The sequence below is a fragment of the Macaca fascicularis genome, chromosome X, assembly GCF_037993035.2.
Source record: "Macaca fascicularis isolate 582-1 chromosome X, T2T-MFA8v1.1".
Classification (NCBI taxonomy): domain Eukaryota; kingdom Metazoa; phylum Chordata; class Mammalia; order Primates; family Cercopithecidae; genus Macaca; species Macaca fascicularis.
The window spans coordinates 10858410-10879097 of NC_088395.1; the positions used below are offsets into that span (position 1 = coordinate 10858410).

Below are 20688 nucleotides of genomic sequence, written 5' to 3' on the forward strand. Positions count from 1 at the left end.
AAGGAAATAAGTGGAATGGATTTCGCATATCATAAACATTGCTCATACTCCCTGGGATGGAGCAAGGTACAGTTTTACCTTATTTTGCATTTTGGAATTATGTTCAGATGGAAAAGAGCTCTGGAGGCGTTAGGAACTTCGTAAAATGGCCTCAGGCAAAAGGCCCTTTAACCTCCTTGGACCTCAGGTGGTTCACCTATACTATGAGGGGCTTCCTGTTCTTAAACTGGGTCCTTCTGTTTATCTAGCAAAGAATGTGACCAGATCTGCCTACATCATTTGCAAGTTCAAGTGAAAAATGAAAATGGGGCCGCTTGTTCAAAAGTATGAAAATTCCAAGAAGTCATTGACAGAGCATTCAAATAAGTGCTGGGCTCTTCCAAGCATGGGGTCCTCTGTGACTGCAAAGGAAGTCAGCCCTAATTGTGACCACACCATCCCTGATTTCTGCCAAGTTCTTTCTAAGGTGTTTGCTCCACTTCCAGAGACTGACTTTCTTGTTTGGGGTTTAACTTCAAAATCCAAGTAGCATTTTGTGCTATGGTCATTTCTCTGACTTTTTACCCTGGGAGAGACAGATTGATGGATGGATGGACGGATGGTTGGTTGGTTGGATGGATGGATGGATGGATTGATTTATCTATTGATAAATTTATGCAACAATTTATGGTTTGCCTACCAGACACCAGCCACTGGCACATTTGCTGGATTTGTGGGACTTGACAGCATCTGCTGCCCTTCTTGTAGTACAGTTTACAAGAGTGACCATTTTATTAGCTGAGATATCTTTGAAGGCAGATTTGGACTTGTCTTATCTGTCTTTCTAATGGGCTTGGAAGCCTGTAGGCCACTGGTAAATATTGACTAGATAAGTTATTGGATGAATCCATCAACCCACCAATTGACCTAATAAAGACATTGCATGGCTATTATAGCTGTATGAACCAAAGGAAAATGTAAAGATAATGCTAAACTAAAATTAAGTGTAAGACGTCAAATTAATAAACATGTAAATTGAATATTCTTAAGTATAATTCAACCAGGAGAGTTCAATGATGAAATCACACCCATTTTTCCCTGTGGTTTTGCTATCCAAAACTTTTCAAAAATAAAACCCTCTTTAGACCTTTTTAAATTTTAGCTTTAATTTCCCTTACTTCAGTAGGAAATGGGCAGGGAACCCAGAGCCCTTGAGTGCTCCCCTGAAGCTGTGGATCATCCCGGAGGCAGGAGCCCTCCCCAGGGGATGGTCCAGCTGAGCCCTCTTCTTTATGAGAGATACCCAGGGGCTCCAATAAGTAACAACAGAGCTTTGTTCATAGACTCTGCATTATACAAACAGCAGGTGGCACAGTTGGATGGCCTGTGACCAAATCCTGGTTCTGCACCTTCTAGATGTATGGCTTTGGGCAACTCATTTAATGTCACTTTGAGTCATTTGTGCCCTCTGGAAGATGAGGGGGTTAAATGAGTGAAAGTGCATAAAACACTGAGACTAGAGCAGAAGTTGTTAATAAATGTTAGTTATTACTACTGCATTTCACAGCAAGCTTCCCAATTTTTGTTTCTAAAATGGCCTCACATAGGACATGAATTACACTGCCATTTGTTGAATATTTGTTATGTGGCTAGCGCTGTTCTAGGTATTGTTTCATATAACCCTCAGAAGAATCCTGGGAGTTTGGTGTTTTTCTGCTCCAACTATTCTGAGAAAATGGAGAGTCGGCAGATTAAAGCAACTTTCCTGAGGTCACCCAGCTGATAAATGGGAAAGCCAGGAATCAAACTTTGTTGTCTTGGATGCTGAGGCCCATATCTTGAAACATCCTTGTCTTTTTGATCACTATTTGCATCTATTGCATGCTTACTAGGGAGCATAGAACTATACATTTACTTACGTCATTTACCATTCAAATTTTCATCTTAAGAATGGAAAGCCACCCACTTCCTCTGTCCCATACAGCACAGAGCTGAGGTGGTACATGTCTGCAGGGGAGTGCTGGTTGAGAGACCATGTCTCTGTGCTTGCTATCAGCTTCTCCTCAGACTGTCTCCTCCTTTCTTCAGAAACCTATTTTTATTTGGAAAATATATCACTATCTCTGCATTTGCCAGGTGGATTATTGGATGAATCTACCAATATTGGATGAATACAAGTTGACAGACATGTATTTTTCCTCTACTACATGATAAGCTGCTTGGTCATATTTACATGCATACATTCAGCAAAACTTTATCAAATGCCAACTGTTTGTCAGGTACCCCAGTCCTGAGGGTACAGAAAAGAAATACATGGTCCCCACCCTCAGGGACAGAGAGGAAACAACCTCCAGATTAAAGAATGAGACAGCAACTGTAATGCACAGCAATGCTTGCTCACACTGCCACGTGGCAAAGGGCCAGAAAAAGCTGTGTTGAATCATGTTTGTGGGAAGGGAAGGTTTGAGCTGATTTTGCAAGGAAAATAGCTTCCAATTGAACAGGAAAAGCAGGGAAGAGCATTTGATACCCTTGGAACAAAAATGCAAAAGTGTGCTGTGCACATGGGAATGAGGTTTTCTGTACATGGCCAGAGTATGGGGTGTCATGCTGGGGAGAGATACGAGGCAGAGGTTGATGAGACCAGATCGCGGAGTATGTTGATGTTATGGTGGGGTATGGACTTTGTTCTGTATATCCGGGAGCAGGAGGACATCAATGTTTTTTCAGCGGTGATGGGCCTCTGACACAATGTGCACTTCAGAACTATAAACTGTGGCAGTATGGAGGAGGGGTGGGAGGCCAGAGATGGAAGGGCCCACTCTGAGTGGGGTGGACAAACAGTAAACACGTGCACAGTAGGACAACAACAGGGGGATCGCAGGCCAGGCTGCCAGTGAGGAGCAGGAAGCAGTGCTCTGCATAAACATGGGAGTGGTGGCTGGTGAGAACATGGCTCACTGGTCCTTCAGGATGGTTGAGGCATCCAGGGACATTCAGCGACAATGTCAAGCAGGTTATTGGGGAATGGGTGGGGTATTAAGGTCGGAGATTAGGGTTGCCAGATTTAGCAAATAGGTGCTAGGTTCAACTTGATTGTCAGATAAACGACTAATCCCTTTTTAATGTATGTCCCATGCAATATGTGGGATAAAGAATTTTTTGAGCATAATTATGTCTCAGGTATTGCATGGGAATACTGATACTAATACATGATCAGTTGTTTATCTGACATTCAAATTGAACTGGGTGTCCTGTATCTTATTTGGCTACCCTACTTGAGAGATGCCAAGGTCAAGTGTCCTGGATCCCCCATGCCACCTTTCCCCACCCTGCCAAGTCATAGAATGGCCTGTGTCCCAGACATGGGAATTCATTCTTTTTTCCTAAACTAGGACCATTCCTGGGGAATCTGGGATGAGTTGGTCACCCTAAGCTGAAAAGATATTGGTTGAATTGAACTTAGAGATGCTTCTGGTCCTTTTGCGACCTCTTGGGGGCCTCCAGTTGGAGCTGACACTGGATACACTTTGGTGAATTGGGGGTCACACCAGTTCAGGGGTGGGTACCCCAGAAACCACGGTGTGCCGTTTGCCATCTCCATGACACCATCTGTCACCTTAACTGTGCCAAAGAAGAATTCCAACTTTTGTCGGAATTTTCCCTTGGTTTGTATTTTATTTTTTTCTTGAAGAACATTTGCTACTGATTTAGTCCTGTTTTAAAATTCTGCTCAGTTGAGATGTCCTGTTTTAACCTCTGTGTAACTCTTCTTCAGTCATTTCCTTTCTTCTCAGTTCAGTATAATCTACCTCCCGCGGTTTGCTTATCAGACTGACATACCCCACAGGCCTGGACTTTGTTCTGACGTCCCTTTATATTTAATCCCAATGCTGTTTCTCTGCCAAGCAGATGTGTATTAAAATGTGCATAAGAAAAGAAGCAAGCTGGGTTTATTTAGAAATTTCCTCAATTTGCACAAACTCCATTGATATAAGAGGGTTTTTTTTTCTATAAAAACCCACAACAAACATATGGTAATAGCTACTTAGATGGATCAAGACAAATTCGTATTTGGCTATTTCTGCCATCCCCATTCTGGCCCCTTTGCCAGAGACACAAAAACAATGGTTCATATTGTTTCAATGTCAATGTCAGAGTATTCATAGATGGAGAAACATATGTGACACACTGAAGCTTTTTTCATGCTTGTTGAAGTTCTCTGTTCATGGGGAATGAGTGACTTGAACAGCCTTTTAAAGGGGTTTTGGCCAGCTTGAAAGAGTTTTTTATTTTTTTCTTGTCAGGTATTATATCATTTATACGGTATTAGAAAGGGTAATTTCCCTCAGGTCTTTGGGTTTTATGTATTTTTAAAAAACTGCTTATTTTCAATATGATAAAGGCATTTAAGATACAAGGCCGGACATGGTGACTCATGCCTGTAATCCCAACACTTTGGGAGGCCGAGGCAGGTGGATCACCTCAGGTCAGGAGTTTGAGACCAGCCTGGCCAACATGAGGAAACCCTATCTCTACTAAAAATACAAAAATTAGCCGGGCATGGTGTTGTGCGCCTGTAATCCCAGCTACTCAGGAGGCTGAGGCAGGAGAATCGCTTGAACCCAGGAGGCAGAGGTTGCATTGAGCACAGATCATAGCACTACACTCCAGCCTGGGCGACAGAGCAAGACTCCATCTCAAAAAAGAAAAAAAAAAAAAAAAAAGAAGCTGTAAACTCACTAAGCTAAAGATACGGCCCCTAGGCTTAAACGTACAAAGAGAGGGAGAGTGAATATTGAGGTATATGTAAAAGATATTGTGAGTCCTGTTTTCTGGACTGCTTATTTTAGATCTGTTAACAGATGGACATACTTTTCGTGACCTTTTCTGACATAGGCATCAACTTCAGGGCCATTTGATCTGGATGTTTTAAAAAATAGGACTACTCTAGCAAGATCGTGGTAGAAAGAGATTCCCATTTATCAGGCCATCCAATCTAGGAAGGAGGGAAAGAGCCGATCAGATCATGGTCAAATTCAAAGCCAGGGAAGTAGCATCAGCAGGAGTAGGATGAGAGTAGGTGGCACAGAAAAGCCACCTGTGATCCACAACCAAGCAGCATTTCCTCTGGATCTTGTTGACAACTTTTGGCTGAGTGTGGGCAGTCAGGAGGAACCAGAGGTCTGCAGGCAAATCCTCCCTGAGTCCCAGCCAGTAGTGGAAGTGCTGGACCTGATGGCAGAGCCTGAAGCTATCTCAAACCATTCCCCAAATAAGAAATATCACATGCCACTTCTAGCTTTTATTATTTCGGCCCTGAAGCAAATTAAGCATCTAAGGCCCATAGAGCAGGTGTAACTTAACAGGAATTGCGTTGGGCAACACCTGCCCAACACAGTTCAGGAAACTCAGGAAATCTGAGTTTCAGTCCTGTAGAAAACCACCTCTTCAACAATCGAGGAAATCAGCCTTTACTTGCAACAAATTATTATACATTTCTAAATGCTTTGGTGTCACTGAGTTGATGTCCCAAATCCGTCTGATATTTTTAAACCATATTTTTTGCTATATATGTATATGCACAGAATTGCCATGATTTATTACACTTGGATCTGTGGATAGTGAAATATATGTCTGAAATGTGATGCAAATTCATTCAAGAGATTTAAAGCCAGGAAACAAAGTCTTTGCTTAACTTTTTATTCATCATGGCACAAGATAGAACCTTAAGAAACAGCACTGGAAATTTCATCACCAACATGAAAATTAAGAGTAGCATGTTTTATAAAAAGAAAAAACAAATCTTTTTTTATGATACACTTTCCCTTCAGAAGTGAAAAAAAAAAAATTGCATAAAATACTGAAGCTTATCGCCATCTGCTGGTCAAAAATAGTTATGCACTTGAAAAACTTCAAACTACTAAAGTACGGTAGAACATTTTACAATACATATAAAATTACGAAAGAAAACATTTCCTCAGCCTTTGGCACAATGTAAGTACAAAGCTGTAGGCTTTCCACCAAATGTGATTTAGGTTTTAAAGAATTGCATGTAATTTGGCAAATACTGATTATGGGGCAAAGGGAAAAACATGTTCTATAGTTTGAATATTCTATGTAGATTCTTAAACACTTTATAGTTGGATTCCAGTTTGTAGTTTTGAAAAATACATAAAAATTATACATTATAAATATATATTATATATGGCCTATATAAAACTGAATTTGATGTAATGTGGGACGGACAACTTCTTAATTTCTTTGTGAGGCACTGCCTTTTTCTTGTTTGGTTAACTGAATCCTTTCTAAACAAGTTCTAAAAATATATTTCATAATCTGTCAGATTTAGGATTTTCCTGAAAACGTATTCAATATCAAAAACCATTCAGTGATTTTTCTTTTTGTATCTGACTCCTATATAAAAATATAGCTTCTCATATTCTGTTTCATCTTGTTAGTATTTTCGTTAGGTATTGAAGTAAGGGTTATCCCCAGTTATAAAGCTATGGCAAAAGCACAGAAACCCGCTTGTGCATATTCTAGAACATTCTATAGAATCTCATTGTTTAGTATATCTCATTGCTTAATGTAAGTGAAGTGTTTTTTTAAAATTGTTCCTTTTGTTTTCTCTTTGTGAATATATCATATATGATTATACATAATCTGTTACAGAATATACAATAGTCAAAACTGAAGACACATAAATACGGTTAGGCTATACCAAAGCAAGAGTTGTATCTTATATTATAGAGCCAAAAGGGACGTTTTTAGATTGGACATTGCCATCTGGTTTGGGTTCTGTTTGTTTTTCCTAAGGCTGGCTACGCAATGGAACCTTATTCTCAATGGCGGGGGCGTGAGTGCTCTACCTCTGTAGGTGAACTGGATTTCTCTTGTGTCGCTTTTGAGAAGCGTGAAAGAAGAACACTAAATGTGCCAGTGGCCACCACCCACGGTCCCCCCTGGGCTGGAGGGTGTGGGGCGCTGGGCATGGGGTCTTGGCTGGGCACGGGCTCAGACCAGCGTCTCCGGCAGGGCATCGGGGTTGTCGGCAGACAGGAGCTCCCAGATCTGCCAGCGCTCTCTCTGCCAGTCGAGCCAGCCAGCGTCTCCCAGGCGCGGACTGTCCTCCTCGCCTGCTGGCAGGGAGTTGGCGCTACTCAGTTTTTTCTGTGTGACCTGCTGCTCTCGGTCGGCTGCTTGGCCTCCCTGGTCCGTGGCTGTCCCCACGCCTTCCGGGGGCCCCTGGATCCGGGCCGCCACCGTCCCTGCCGCCGCGGGCTTCCCCGGGCCCGGGTATGGAGGTGGGGGCCGCTTGTCATCCCTCCCGCTCCCACGGGGTCTTTGGCACTGAGGTGAGGCCCGGCTCTGCAGCCCGGCCACATCCAGCTCACTCTCGCTGAGGTCGTGGGTGCCGCTCAGGGTCAAGTACTGCTCCGATCTGGCCATGGGCCGCTCGGCTTTCCCTGCCACCTGGACGTGGGGAGTGCTGCAGGCACGCGACACCGCAGGGTGGGCCCTGCCCTCCGTCGCGGGGGCTGCGGGCTGAGTCCTCCGAGCCACCTGCGTGTCGCTGTACAGCTCTGCGGGGCTCCCCTGCCACCGAGGCCAATTCGGGGACAGGTTCCCTTGAGAAAGGGAGCAGGGCCCCGCTCTTAGGGAGCTGCTTTCAAAAATGTCTCCAGAGGAACCTGGAAGTCAGAGAGAAAGCCCAATAAAGGCAGTCAGTTTGTAGAATCCTTGTTGGGGATTCAAATCCTGTTATTTCCTTCCCATTTCTAAGACGTCCCCCCGGACTTCTAAAACTGAAACGGCATAGTATGCTCTTAGCTGCTGCTACCTGAAGAAAAGAACCCTCCCAGGAAAACAAAAAAATATAAATTGATTATTGGCTCAATTCATATGCCTAGACTCTGACAGGTTAGCTGAGATGTCAGACTAGATTAATAATTGGCTTTGCCACCAATTTGTGTTTCAGGAAAGGGCCCCTCTACATGGCTGGGAAAACTTTTCAGAATCCAGAAGGTGAAAGAAGCATTCCCTTCTTGTTCAATGCAATCTGTAATCCAGGAGAGATACAAATTATAATGTTTTCATGTTTCTATTGCATCAGTGAAGTTACTTGAATCTCAAGTACCCCATTCCATGCCAGAAGGGAGGCCAGCCACTATGCATATTCTCCTACCATCAATGCAGGAAAGGCTGACTTGGTGATCACCCAGTCGTTCCCCTTTACTTCCTACATAGCATTTTCCAGCCTTTCTGGCAGTTAGGAGGGCCACAGAAATGAGGTCTGGGCAACAAGTGTGGACAGATGTGATGTGAGCCATTTCTAGGCCTGAACTAAAAATAAAATAAAATAAATAAATAAATAAATAAATAAATAAATAAAACCCTAAACAAATGCCTTCCTACTGATCTTTGCTTTCCCCCTCCCCTTAACTACCAGCCCAGCATGAAGACTCCCTAGGTTCTGAAACTCTTGGAAGACTCCTGGGGCTCTGAGGATGGTGGAGCCACTGGATATGTAGAGCCTAGGCTGGGCCCCTTAGTAACTATGTGGAAGACAGCACTCCCTCCCCTCACACATTCCCACCCCTCCTCACCCCTCACAATCCACACTGTACTGGGACAGTGAGGGAGAAATCCAGTTGTAATAGATTAAGCCACTGCCCCATTTCGGTGTTGTTATAGCAGGTAGCTTTCCCCAAAGGATACAACTTTCTTTAGGAAACTGAAAGGAAAGAAATAACAGTGCATTTTGCAAGGCAAAGGAGGAGTCCTTGGGGCATGTGTACCCAGACTACCATTTTCCTATGAATCTGCTCTGCCCCCCACTTCTTAAAAAGCAGACAAGAAACAAGAACACGGCCATGTTGGGGGCAGGGGAGTTGGGAGATGTGAGTATTTACAAAGAAACAAATGATAGCTGAAACAGGTGACAGCTGACACTGGAAAAGGAAAATGCAGTAAGGCTCTTCACAGGATACAGTGAGATAGAGTTAGAAAAGGAATCGGCGCTAGATGGCATTAAATTTAAAAATGTACTATGCTTTTAAAATGTAAGATGGGAGATATTACAAAACAATGAGAAGGGGAATATAAATATAAAACAACCAAACAAATAATTTACACATTTTATACCATATATAACAGGTATTCCAGATAGATTAAAAAAATTAAGGTTGAAACAATGAAATAACATTAAAAAGAAACACATAGATGACTGACTATCCAATGCTGAACTAAAGATTAATTTTATGAAAGAATTCACAGAAAAGAGACAGTGATAAAATTAATGATGTAAAAAAAGAAAATGCAAGTGGTAAACAATATGGAAAAAGAGTTAACATCTTTATTATATAAAGAGTTCATAAGAATCAATTTAAAAAACACTAGCATACATAAATAGGAAATGATAAAAGTAACAATTCAATGGGGGGGAAGTTCAGCAAATTAACAGAAACACTGAAAAATACTGGTAAGAAAGGAATGCAAATCAAATTAATAAATGCAGTTTTGTTTTTCAAGTTAGCAAAAATGAAAAGCCACTAATTTGCAATACTGATGAGACTTGCACACAGCAGTGTAAAATCTCCTACCATCCACAGTTTACAGAATGCAAGGTAGTGGGTCCTATACAGAATAGGTGGTGACTGTACCTCCAGATTCTTGGAAAGCCTTGTTATATTTGACCCACTTCCCTGTTTTGGATTTATAACCTTTGACTTGCTTTCCAAAATTTTGTGAATCTATTAAAAATTTGAAAAATGAATTACATAAGAGGCTTCTGACGTGTAACTTATTACAACAATAAGAAAAACTTTCAAATGACTTAGTATTGGTTTGTAAAATATGAATATGTACTCTGTGGAATATTCCTTGCCCTTAAAAAGGATAATGGAGAATAACTGGAAAATGGAAGTTAGAAAATAATACAAAGTTGCACAGGCAGAATGATTGTAACTATAAAAACCTTTGCAAAGGAAATGGAAAATAAATATAGTCAAAGATTAGCATATTTGGGTGGAAAGCCTAAGGATAGTTTCATCCCCTCCCATTTTCAGCATTTCCCAAATAATGTTTGACAAGCATGTAATATAATGATAGTAAAGAAAACTTTAGAAAATAATTTTAAAAGTAAATGCAATAAAGTTTAAAATTAATACTTTACCTGTCATTCCTGGGTCTTTGGATCCGCTTTTTAATGTTGAATGCCAAGTTCCCCAGATATTGAAAGGCTCCTCTGACAGATCTAGGGAAAAAGTGTATAAAAAGGTATATAACACAAAAGGAAAATTAAAAATCAATGAACATTTTAATAACATCTCTTCTGTGCAAAGTATTGTATTCAAGATCCTGTTGCATACAAAACAATACAATTCAGATCCACCTTTCAGCATGTTCATTCTACTTGGGATTTACAAAAAGGCCCTTTTTATATCATGCTTGTGGCAGACAGAGTAAGGGCCCCTCAAAGATATCTGTGTCATAATCCCACAAATCTACAAAGATGTTATTTTCAAAAAGGACTTTGCAGATTTGATTAAATTATGGTTCTTAAGATGGGGAGATTTTCCTGGATTATCTGGATGGGGCCAATATCATTATAAGGGTCCTTATAAGAGAGGGGTAAGAGAGAAGATGCTGCTAGTGTGTTGGCTTAAAAGATGGAGGAAGGGGCCTCGATCCAAGGAATGCAGCAGCTTCTAGAAGCTAGAAAAGGCAAGAAAACGATTGTGCCCTAGGACATCCAGAAGGGAAAGAGGCCCTGTGGACCCATTTTAGACTTCTCACCTCTGGAACCATAAAATAATAAGTTTGCATGTTATAGGAAATGAATAGAAGGGTGATAGGTGGCAACAGCTTTATAGGCGCTAACCACATTAACACAGAACTAGAGGAACAATAGAGTTTCTGTACTTTGCTACTGGTATCATTGGATTTCTTCATGCATGCATTCACTCATAAATCCCCTTAGCTTATCCATCAATATTTATGGAGTAAGGCACTACATTAGGCTTTTTCACCATCTCATTTAATCCTCACTACAATCCCATGATGGGATTATAATTACGATTTATAGCAGCAGACGTCTACTGGGTGCCTCCACGTGTTCAGCAGTTCACATGCGTTATCTCACTTCATCCCTAGGAGGTTCCCAGGAGATCATTTTACAGACGATGCAACTAGCGTAAGGAGCAGGTAAGAAATGCACACAAGATTACACAGCAAGTATTATCGAGTGCGTATTACATTCGAAGTGCTGCGTTGAGGGCTTTACATAGATTAGTTCATTAAACTCAATGAATTAAATACTGTTATCATTCTGAGTTTTCACAGCAGGAGGAAATGGGACTCTGGGAAGCTCACTCACTCACTGGAGATCCTGCAGGTTGAAAGTGGCAGAGCAGGTTTGTGACTCCCAGTCTAGTGCTCTCTTGTCATTGGATACTAACACTATTTGGTTCTGGAAGGTTGTCTTCATACATAGTAGGTTCAGCTTGTTTTCTTTAGAAAAGTAACAGCAGTAATTGGGTGGCGCCTCAGACTAGCAAATATGCAACCCAAATCCAGTGTACATAAAGTTCCTAGTATGCTGGAGGGAAAAAGGATCAGCTGGGAATAGGAGTGGCTCCTCTGGGCATGTGTTTATTTCCCAGATATCTGAGAATTGGAGCGTGGCCTGCAGGGACCCTCCCAGCCAACGACTGGGCTCGCCACACCTTCCTCTTCCTAGTGTAGGCGTTCAGCAGGTACTCGGTAAATGCAGGTTGAATTACAGAAACATCAAATAAGGGAGAGACGAAGAGAAGGTCCGCAGAGCCCCCACACCATGCCACATGCAACAAGAGGAGGGTCACTTGTTTTGGCCAGCGCCGGCTGGCTAGGCTCCAGTTACCTTTCCCAAGCCTTGGTCCAGGAGAACTTTCCCTTGACTTTGACGACGACAAGTGGCCCACCAGCATAAACTGCCCTGGCACTTTGTAAAGCTTCTCTGAGCCCCCCGGGGCTGCGTCCTCTTGCATAGCCAGCAGGGAGCGCTCAGACAGCACTGGGGAGTTGTTGTCATAAGGGGAGATGTCTCCGCTGGAGGCCTTGTTGGAGTCTGTAGATGAATGCCTCCCTCCCACGGAAAAGGAAACTTCCGACTGCAGCATGTCAGGGCTTCTGGCACAATGAGACAATTACAGGTGTGTGAGTTTGTTAACAAGTAGTGACCAGATTTAAACAATATGGCTGTTATACAAATGACGGGAGGAGTATGCATGGACAAGGGCTGAAACAAAAAGACCATTTTGAGCAATGTTCCAAGATATCTACATCCATGAGGTGAAAGGGTTTCAACGACATGACCAGCAGAGGGCAGTAAAACCCAACAGATATAACAGGAAAAGGCAATGATGGAGAAGTGAGAATGAAACTGACAAGGAGCCCTGCATTTGCCAATGGGCATTGCTAAGTGCCTCAGGGACTCATTCCTGCTTCCATTTTTAAGTGAAAGTCTGATGCTCACTATCTATTAGGTAAGGATACACTAGTAGATAACTCTTTCACCTTCCTCAATATCCTGCATTAAAAATAATTCAGATAAAACTATGATTGACACTTTGCTTGAAGTTCATTATGGCTTTATGGACAACTTTTCCTTCCCCAAAAAATACTTAGTGTAAGTAAATCCATCCTTCATATGGTAAAGATGATGATGCCACCGGTGGGAATAAGTGTTTCATATATAAAGTGGTGACAAAAACAATAAATATATGACCGTCACTAGACTCCATTTTGTTCAAATACATCTAAAATGATTCTACAAGGCACTAGTGCTTTTACAAACTGATATGATGTACTAATTAGTATACCACTATCATAGTCCTGTGTTCATGAGTTGTCACAGAAACAGAAATAACAGTGAAAATGTATGTGGAACAGAAAAATGAGAATTTGAGCAACATGAAAAGAGCATGGGAAGTCTTACCTGGAAACATCTTTATTTTCTACCCTCCTCAAAACTGGCCCTGACAACATCTTGAAGGGAAACAATCACAGGTTGATTAAAAGTTTCAGAACCTACATCTTTTCCCCCTTACTTCACTTCTCTTTACTAGTCTTTGCTCTCTTTTGGCTTAATTTTTCAAAACAAATCCTTTTTATTTCTTAAAGAAGGTAAACACATGCCTGAACAACACTTTCCTAACCAAATGGTTTTGTGCATGCAAACTGGAGGAAGTGCATTCACAGGGATCTAGCTTCGTCTGAGGTTTTCAGCAGGGGTTAATATCGAGGGGAAAAACATCTGAGCTTCTGTGATACTGCCACAGCTGTAACTGAGGCAACCACAGGCTTGAACCCTTTTGCTGAGGACATTTCCTACTGACATGGAATAAAGAAGCCCCTTCCTTGCCTCCTCTTTGAACTCATATCACATAATCTTATGGGAAGAAGCCAGAGGACTGCTATGAGGATGATTTTCCAGACCTTCAGGCCACCAATGAGTTTGAAGGAAAAATAAAAGGAACTTACTATTTCTGCTGGAAAGTGGTGAGAAGGCGGCTATTTAACCACCCTATCTATTTAAAGGGGAAAAAAACTTCCTTATTCTAGCTGAGAAAACAAATAGAGACTTATCTGTTGTCATGGGCTATCACTGGTTAAAGTTTATTATGAAAATGAGAAAAATTGCATGTGTTGAACTGGAAGCTAACATGGCTGTCAGCTCAGAATCAGTGTTCTGTGTTAGATTAGGGCTAGAAATCTTATTACTGGAATACTTTCATTTGTTTTCCCTGTTTAGCTGCCATTTTTCCAGTCATTAATAAAAATGTCTTATGTCTACTCAGTAAGAATATAAGTCATATTTTTCTATCAATAACAGTGAGTACATAAAGCCTTACTGTACGAGATGACTTAAAGAGTCAATTCATTAGCTAAACCAAAACAAAATCAGTGCAACCAATGTTTTTTTTTGTTTTGCCCCACTCATATTGGGAGGAAAGTTTTGGAAAGGTCGTATTTTAGCTCATAGAGAGCCCAATAATTCTCTCATGTCTTGCTCATCCGTGTTACAACCCATATATAGAACAGAATACATTCAACCAAGTGTTATAAGTTGAAGATTTAGCCAGGAGTTATGTGCATAAAGATACTCAATGGAAGAAATGTCCCTTAAGTCTTGGTACTAGGGACATTTGGGTTTCTACTGATGAGTAGGTTATTTTTACCCTATGGAGCCATGAATCATGTAATAAATAATGTATTTCTGTCTCCAATGACTGCTAAGAGGCTCAGAGAATTAAGGCTCCAATTGAGTTGGTGTTTTTAAGCTTGGGGATGCCTTTGTGAGTTTTGCCTCCCAGCTTCATCTTATCACTCTTTGTATCGTGTTCCTTTCCCCAACATTTCAAATTACTTACAGCATCTCTAATTAATTACTTACTATGACATTGTTTCACTTTATATATTTTTCAAGCTGCTTCAAAAAATTTTTGGACTGATGTATAGGTAGGGGAAATTATACCTACATTAGTTGTTGGGGGTGGCGGGCTGGTGAAAAGGCAGTATGCCCCATGAGAGCGTTTAGTTTGGTGAAAACAACACAAAATAAAACAAAGACGGTAATAACAACAGCAAAATTAAAGTTGCCACAGCATTTGTTCCTTTGTTTTAACATCTCTGATTGGATCTGATGAAGTAGAGGTGAGAGAGGAGGAGGCAGAGGGCCATTGTCCCTTGTCCCTTTCCTCTATTCTTTAGGTCTGCAAGATCTCATTGAGTGGTTGTGAAGCGTGAATCCCTGGGCAGCAGCATCTGTCTCACCTGGGAACTTTTTGGCAATGCCAATTCTACAGCTCCATTCTAGGCCTACTGAGAGGACTGGCTACATCATTTGTGGAGCCCGGTGCAAAATGAACATGTGAGGCCCCCATGTTTAAAAAGCATTAAGCATTTCAAGATGGCTGCTTTCAGTAAACCAAAGGTGGGCTGCTTCTCAGTGTGGAGTCACAGCCCTGAAAGCCAGCTCTGACTATTAAAAGGGAAACTCAGGGTGGGGCCAGCAAATTGTTTAAAGAAGCCCTCCAGGTGATTCTGATGCACAGGGATGTTAGGGAACCTCTAATAACCAAACCTTATTTTCCTCTCTCAATCTGTAGATGTGACAGTGGGCTAAAGGTCTGCTAAGAGCCAAATCAGGAGGGAAACCAAAGATGGTAGCCAAAACTGCAGCATTGGCTGCCCTGGGAGTGAATGTGGTGGTCCTGACCTTGGGGTTACTGAGGCCACAGTTAGGGGAAGGAGGAAGAGTGTCCCCATCCTAGTTGATTCCTGAACCTTGTCTGTCTGCCTTAAGCAGGATCCAGACAACTGAATGTAGTGTAGTCCCATTGTGGATCAGAACGTGTTGAAGTGAAAGGGGGAGTAGGAAGGACCAGTGTAGTGTTCTCTGCTCTTCTGGTTCAGTCTCCTAAGTCAAGCCGGCAAAGTGACCACAGCTGGGCCCTCCATCAGGGAGGAAACAGTGGGGGGTAACTGAAGCGAATCCCTGGAGGTAGAGGTAGATGAGGTGTCTCACAGTAGACACAGGCTCTGAACCTCCTTGGGATGGCTGGGGTCACAGCCAGGGACATAGACAGAGGGGGCATCCAATGAGAGATGATGTCTTCTTTTCAAAGTTTCCCCACCCCCCAGTGTATCCCAGCCATGGGAGGAGATACAGTCTGAATACACATGGCAAGCAGTTTGGGAAATATACTTATGTGAACTATCCCCTTGGCCTGTGAGGAGAGTAAAAGTTAATATTTATACAGAGTTAATTATGTGGCAGGCACTGTACTAAGCTACTGTTAACAACTCTTCTTTTTCCTGACCTGAGTCCGGGATTGAAAGAAACAAGGAGCTGACTGAATGCTGAATACCATGCTCTCTAGCAGCAGAGGCAGTTAGGGTTGGGATCCTTCTAGAATTTATTTGGTAAATAGTGTTCAACATTATTACAAATCAATAGTAAAATGCTCTTTCTTACTTAGAGTTAATGGCCTTTTAAAATGTTTAAAATATTTCCCTATCATTTTATTGTCTTAGCAGAGGTCAGGAAGTGGCAGCCAAATTTGCCTAAGAACCTATGACCAAGAATTATCTTCTCACATGAAAGCCCACCGATTAAAAAGAAAAAAACTGTTTTATTCACTCCTCAGGACTCTCATAACAACACAGGCAGTTCATAGATTAAAAAATAAAGTAGTGTCATTCTATTGTTTTGTATCTGTCAGAAGCAAATCCAGGATCAACACATACACATACACATACACATATATACATACACATATATACATACACATACATATATACATACACATATATACATACACATATATACATACATACCCAGCACGCATATATACATAAGACACACGCACATACATACACATATTCAGACATAAACACACACATACATATATGCATAGACCTATGCACACATATACATATTCATACAAACATGTATATACACACGCACATAAATATGACAGACATGTACACGTATACACAGAGACATATTACATATACACATACATGCAATGATATACACATGCATATATACTTACACCCACTTAGGCAATACAGTTGGAAGTAAAGACACAGAACAGAGGGAGAGAGTAGGATTGCTGAGTGGAGACTGGAGTCTGGAGAAATTTCCAGAGACTTAGAAGCAGAACTGTGAGGGCCTTTCAGAGCACATCTGTCCTGTAATGGGGGCTCGGCATCCAGTCATTGTGGACACCTTCATTACACACCTATACTTCCTGTGTCTGTCCATTTTCCATTTTCTACTTCTAAATCTTTCTATTCTATCCCAGTTTCTGAAACATTTCTAAGTTTATGGAAGCTATTGTAAAAGCAGCTTGTCAAATGTATAAATCAGGTAAAATCTATAAAGTTCTGTAAGATTTTCCATATAAAAATCACAAATCAAAAAACAAATTCTTGTAATCCAGAAATTCTGCAAGAAGACAGGGTGTGAATAAATCCAGGTGTAGTGTAGTGGAAATGTGGATGGTAAAAGTATATAGGAAAGGAAATTTCTCTGGCCCTGAAACCTAGAGATAAAAGTGAGAAAAGAAAGAAAAACCCCCTTCCAGGCTACAACTGTCAGAGAAGTGGTTGTCTGCCAGGACCAGGGTGCCTGATAAGAGTCACTGATCAGAGTAAATATTTCATGTAAATAGATACATGAGTATTTTAATGCCTTTATTTGGGATGCTGAACTCAAAACTATCTTCTTAGTGTTGGATTATCCTGGAGTCAAATCTGAGAGAAGACATTGTGGTTGCTTATCACATTTTTCGGACATACCCAAAAGATGGTATGGTTTTCTAGATTTGACACTGAGTGTCCTGTGGAAAATCACTAAAACTCCTCCTCCTGGACTCATTTCTCCACCAGTGTTCAGAAATTAGAGTGCTGCCAATTGGAGCTGGTTTGTAGGAAGGTAATGCCCACTCAAGAAGCCCCCAGAGCTGACTCATAATGATGTGACATTTGATAGATTGAGGTTCAGAATGTTGGGTGGATGGGTTGCCAGTTGACATGAGTTGGCATCCAAAAGTGCCTGGTGGCTTCTCTTTCCAGTCTCAGAGCATCATGGATTGAGGTTGGGTGGACAGGTCACCAGTCTACATGGGTTTGCCTCCATGCACGGAGGGTTTCCCCGTTAGATCCCCAAACCCCAGGACCATCTACAGCATGCATGGCCAATCTCAGCTAACCAGACAAGCAAGGATGGGCATGGAGAGCGAGTCACATTCTCACCCTTAGCTGGTCCCTCCAGGTCAGGGCGTAAACATGCTGGCAGGGTACTGTGGGCAGGCCTGCACTGCAGCCGGAAGCACAGAACTTGTTCTGGGGACAAATGGAAAACTCCGGTTCAATCACCGGATGGGGCCTGCCCAGCACCTTGCTGAGCTGCCCCAGCAAGAACTGTGGAGATTTCAAATGTGTGTTGGCTTCATCCTTGGCTTAATTATTTGACTGATAAGTTCCAGTCTGTTGGAACTGAAAGCATTGTATCATCCATCTTGGATTGTATCAATGGAACTGGGAAAGGAATCCATTGCTGGAGCAGCTTTGGAATCATGAAGAATGTGCACATTAATCACCATCAGTTCTACAAAGCCTCCCTTACACAGATTGCTAGGGATAAAGGCGCTCCACTTCAAAGAAGAACTGACATGGCTCTAAACTCCCCACTGGATGATGAAGTTAACACCCTGGGCATAAGGCTTTGGTGAAATTTGTCCCCCCATTTGTAGTCCTTATTAATTCCCTCCTAATATCTCTGGCATATGGAGCACTTATGACAGGTGAAGATAAGACAGTGTTGTCTTCATTATTGACAGAGGGCCTGATAAAAACATCTTCAAATTAACATTCTGCAAATTTATAAAGAAGCCGTGAATCACAGTAAAGGTGTGAGGAAGGAAGGGGTGATATGATAAATTCTCCCTCCATCTTGAATGCCTTTCCATAGAAGGCATATATGCACACATTTTGGAATTTTTCATCATGGAATTCTCTATTCCACATAAGCTTTTTCTACAACTATCTGGCTGGAAAGGCTTTCTTGAATGGAGTGTGTATGTTGGGGGAGGGGGGCAGGGGCAGTTAATGCTTCATAATTTCCAGGGTATTGAGGCCAACAGCTACTACCACTCAATAGGACTCTTTGCTGTTACACTGTACTGGTAAAGTCAGATTTCTTGTCTGAAAATTTCCTGAAACCCTTTCTGATTTGAAAAATCCTAGTAAAAGAAAAACAAAAATTATAATCTGTCACATAACACTCCATGGATTTGTGAAAGAAGATATTTTTAATGATGAGCTTTGAAAGATTAAAAGAAATGATCTATGTGATATTTATTTGGTAAGTTAAATGTGATACCTTTAAATTAGAAGAAAGCCTAATGCTCCCCCAGAATGAAGAAAGCAGATTTGTCACTCAATAGGATGAATATCTAGCTAAACAATACAATTATTTTTCAGTACTGAAATTTTTTTTTTCAGACTAGTACAGATCTTCAACCATGCTCTTGATACACTAGTCACCAGTTCTGCTATTTAAAAAATTTTTTTAATTTAATTTTTTTCAGTAAAAACTTTGTGAAGGCCACTAACAGAATTAACCACAATGAAATTTAAATATATATACCTGAGTTTAGTTCATCCATATCTGCCTTCTCTCCAAACGCTGTTAAATTTGTTCTATTTTGATCTTGTTTCCAGAGTATAGAAGGGAAGATACTTTATTTGGCCTTATTTAATTAATATTCTATTTCTGTGTAGCCCCTGAGGTTTGCGAGAATAAGAGCAAATCTTTATATGTTTCCTCAAGCCTATATTTAAAAATTACAAGACTTGTTATTGAAACTAGTTACTGTGTCACCGATGATCTGAGCTCTGCTGAGTTCTCCTGAGCTCCGGATTTATGGGGGATTTTCACATTAATCATGCTTAGTTCTACAAAGCATCCCTTATGTGGAACTTAGGGGCCCGAGATGCCTCAGGCAAAAGAAAACTGTGTACCTCTATATACATGGTTTTATGTATAATTTTTTTTTACCAGAACATGAAAGCAGTTGAAAAAATTGAAAAGAAGATACATTCGAACCTATAACATTTATGTTAAATTTAAATGTTTTATTTATGCCCAAACAGAATTTCCTTATTTTATTTCAGGTTAATTTAGTTAAAACTTATTTAAGATTGTCACTTGATCAAGAGAAACTGTCAAACATAGCAATTCTCTCAGTTGGAACCAAGATAAACAAAGCAGATTTTGAAAATCTTGCTTTGGGAGCTGAGGCAGGAAGATCGCTTGCACCCAGGCGGTTGAGGCTTCAATGAACCATGGTCGTGCCACTGCACTCCAGCCTGGGTGACAGAGCGAGACCCTGTCTCAAAAAATAAATATGACTTATGAGTTGCTTCCATTTAATGCAGCAGCACATATTTTACCTTTTGTTTCAGGTTCTATGACTAAGCATGGCTAGTCTTTTTAAAATTTTGATATTCATCAAACATTTTTGGCATTAGCTTGGGTTTTTAAAAAATATTACAGAGGATTGGAGATTCCACCCACCATACTTACTTCTGGTTATGTGTATGAAATTATGCACCTGTAGTCTTGGAGGGGGAAACAGAAACACTATTTTAAGGCATTTTTGATCATTCCATTTTGGACTTCTTTAGATCAAAAGCAACAGGAATATGAACTCTTTGTGATGTGTCCTTGCAAACGAAGGAAGTGAGCCAGAATTTAAGTGTTCTAAAATAGGAGTTCTTAGTCAACGGGTCCATTGTCTGTTTTTATGGGCATACAGGGCACAACAATCCCCCTGAAACTCTATATACATGTTTGTTAATTTCCATTTTTCCAGGGTTCCATTGCCCAAATTATTTAGACTTGAGCTTTAGATCTGGAATTAGAGTGTTATACCTTTGAATGGTTTTGCAGAAAACTAATGATCAAGATTATGAGAATGGTTAAGAAAATCATACAACATCCATGGGATTGGACATTATATTGATAATAAAATTTACATTTATAAAATATTTGTGAATAGCTGCATACCAGGTATCAGGAAAACAAAACATAATAAGAATTTGTCATTAATGGAAAAATGCCTATGATCTTCATAGTTGTACGTGGCAGTT

At 41.0% G+C, this 20688-nt stretch overlaps 1 protein-coding gene across 18 annotated transcripts in view; it reads right to left on the reverse strand.

Moving 5' to 3' along the window:
- Window positions 1–5666: 5666 nt before the first annotated feature.
- The window catches only part of ARHGAP6 (Rho GTPase activating protein 6), a 551232-nt gene continuing 536210 nt past the window's right edge, over window positions 5667–20688 (reverse strand). For 11 of the 18 annotated variants that reach the window (XM_045383371.3, XM_015443316.4, XM_074030123.1 and 8 more), the window contains 3 exons: window positions 11885–12153; window positions 10157–10237; window positions 5667–7673 (listed from right to left, as the gene is read on the reverse strand). In XM_045383371.3, the coding sequence (XP_045239306.1) occupies window positions 6997–7673; window positions 10157–10237; window positions 11885–12153 (1027 nt within the window). In that variant the 3' untranslated portion in view covers window positions 5667–6996. Of the gene's footprint in view, window positions 7674–10156; window positions 10238–11059; window positions 12154–12961; window positions 13012–17787; window positions 17878–20688 lie in introns of those variants that run through there. The other 7 variants (XR_012430349.1, XR_012430352.1, XR_012430353.1 and 4 more) reach the window with 4 other exon arrangements.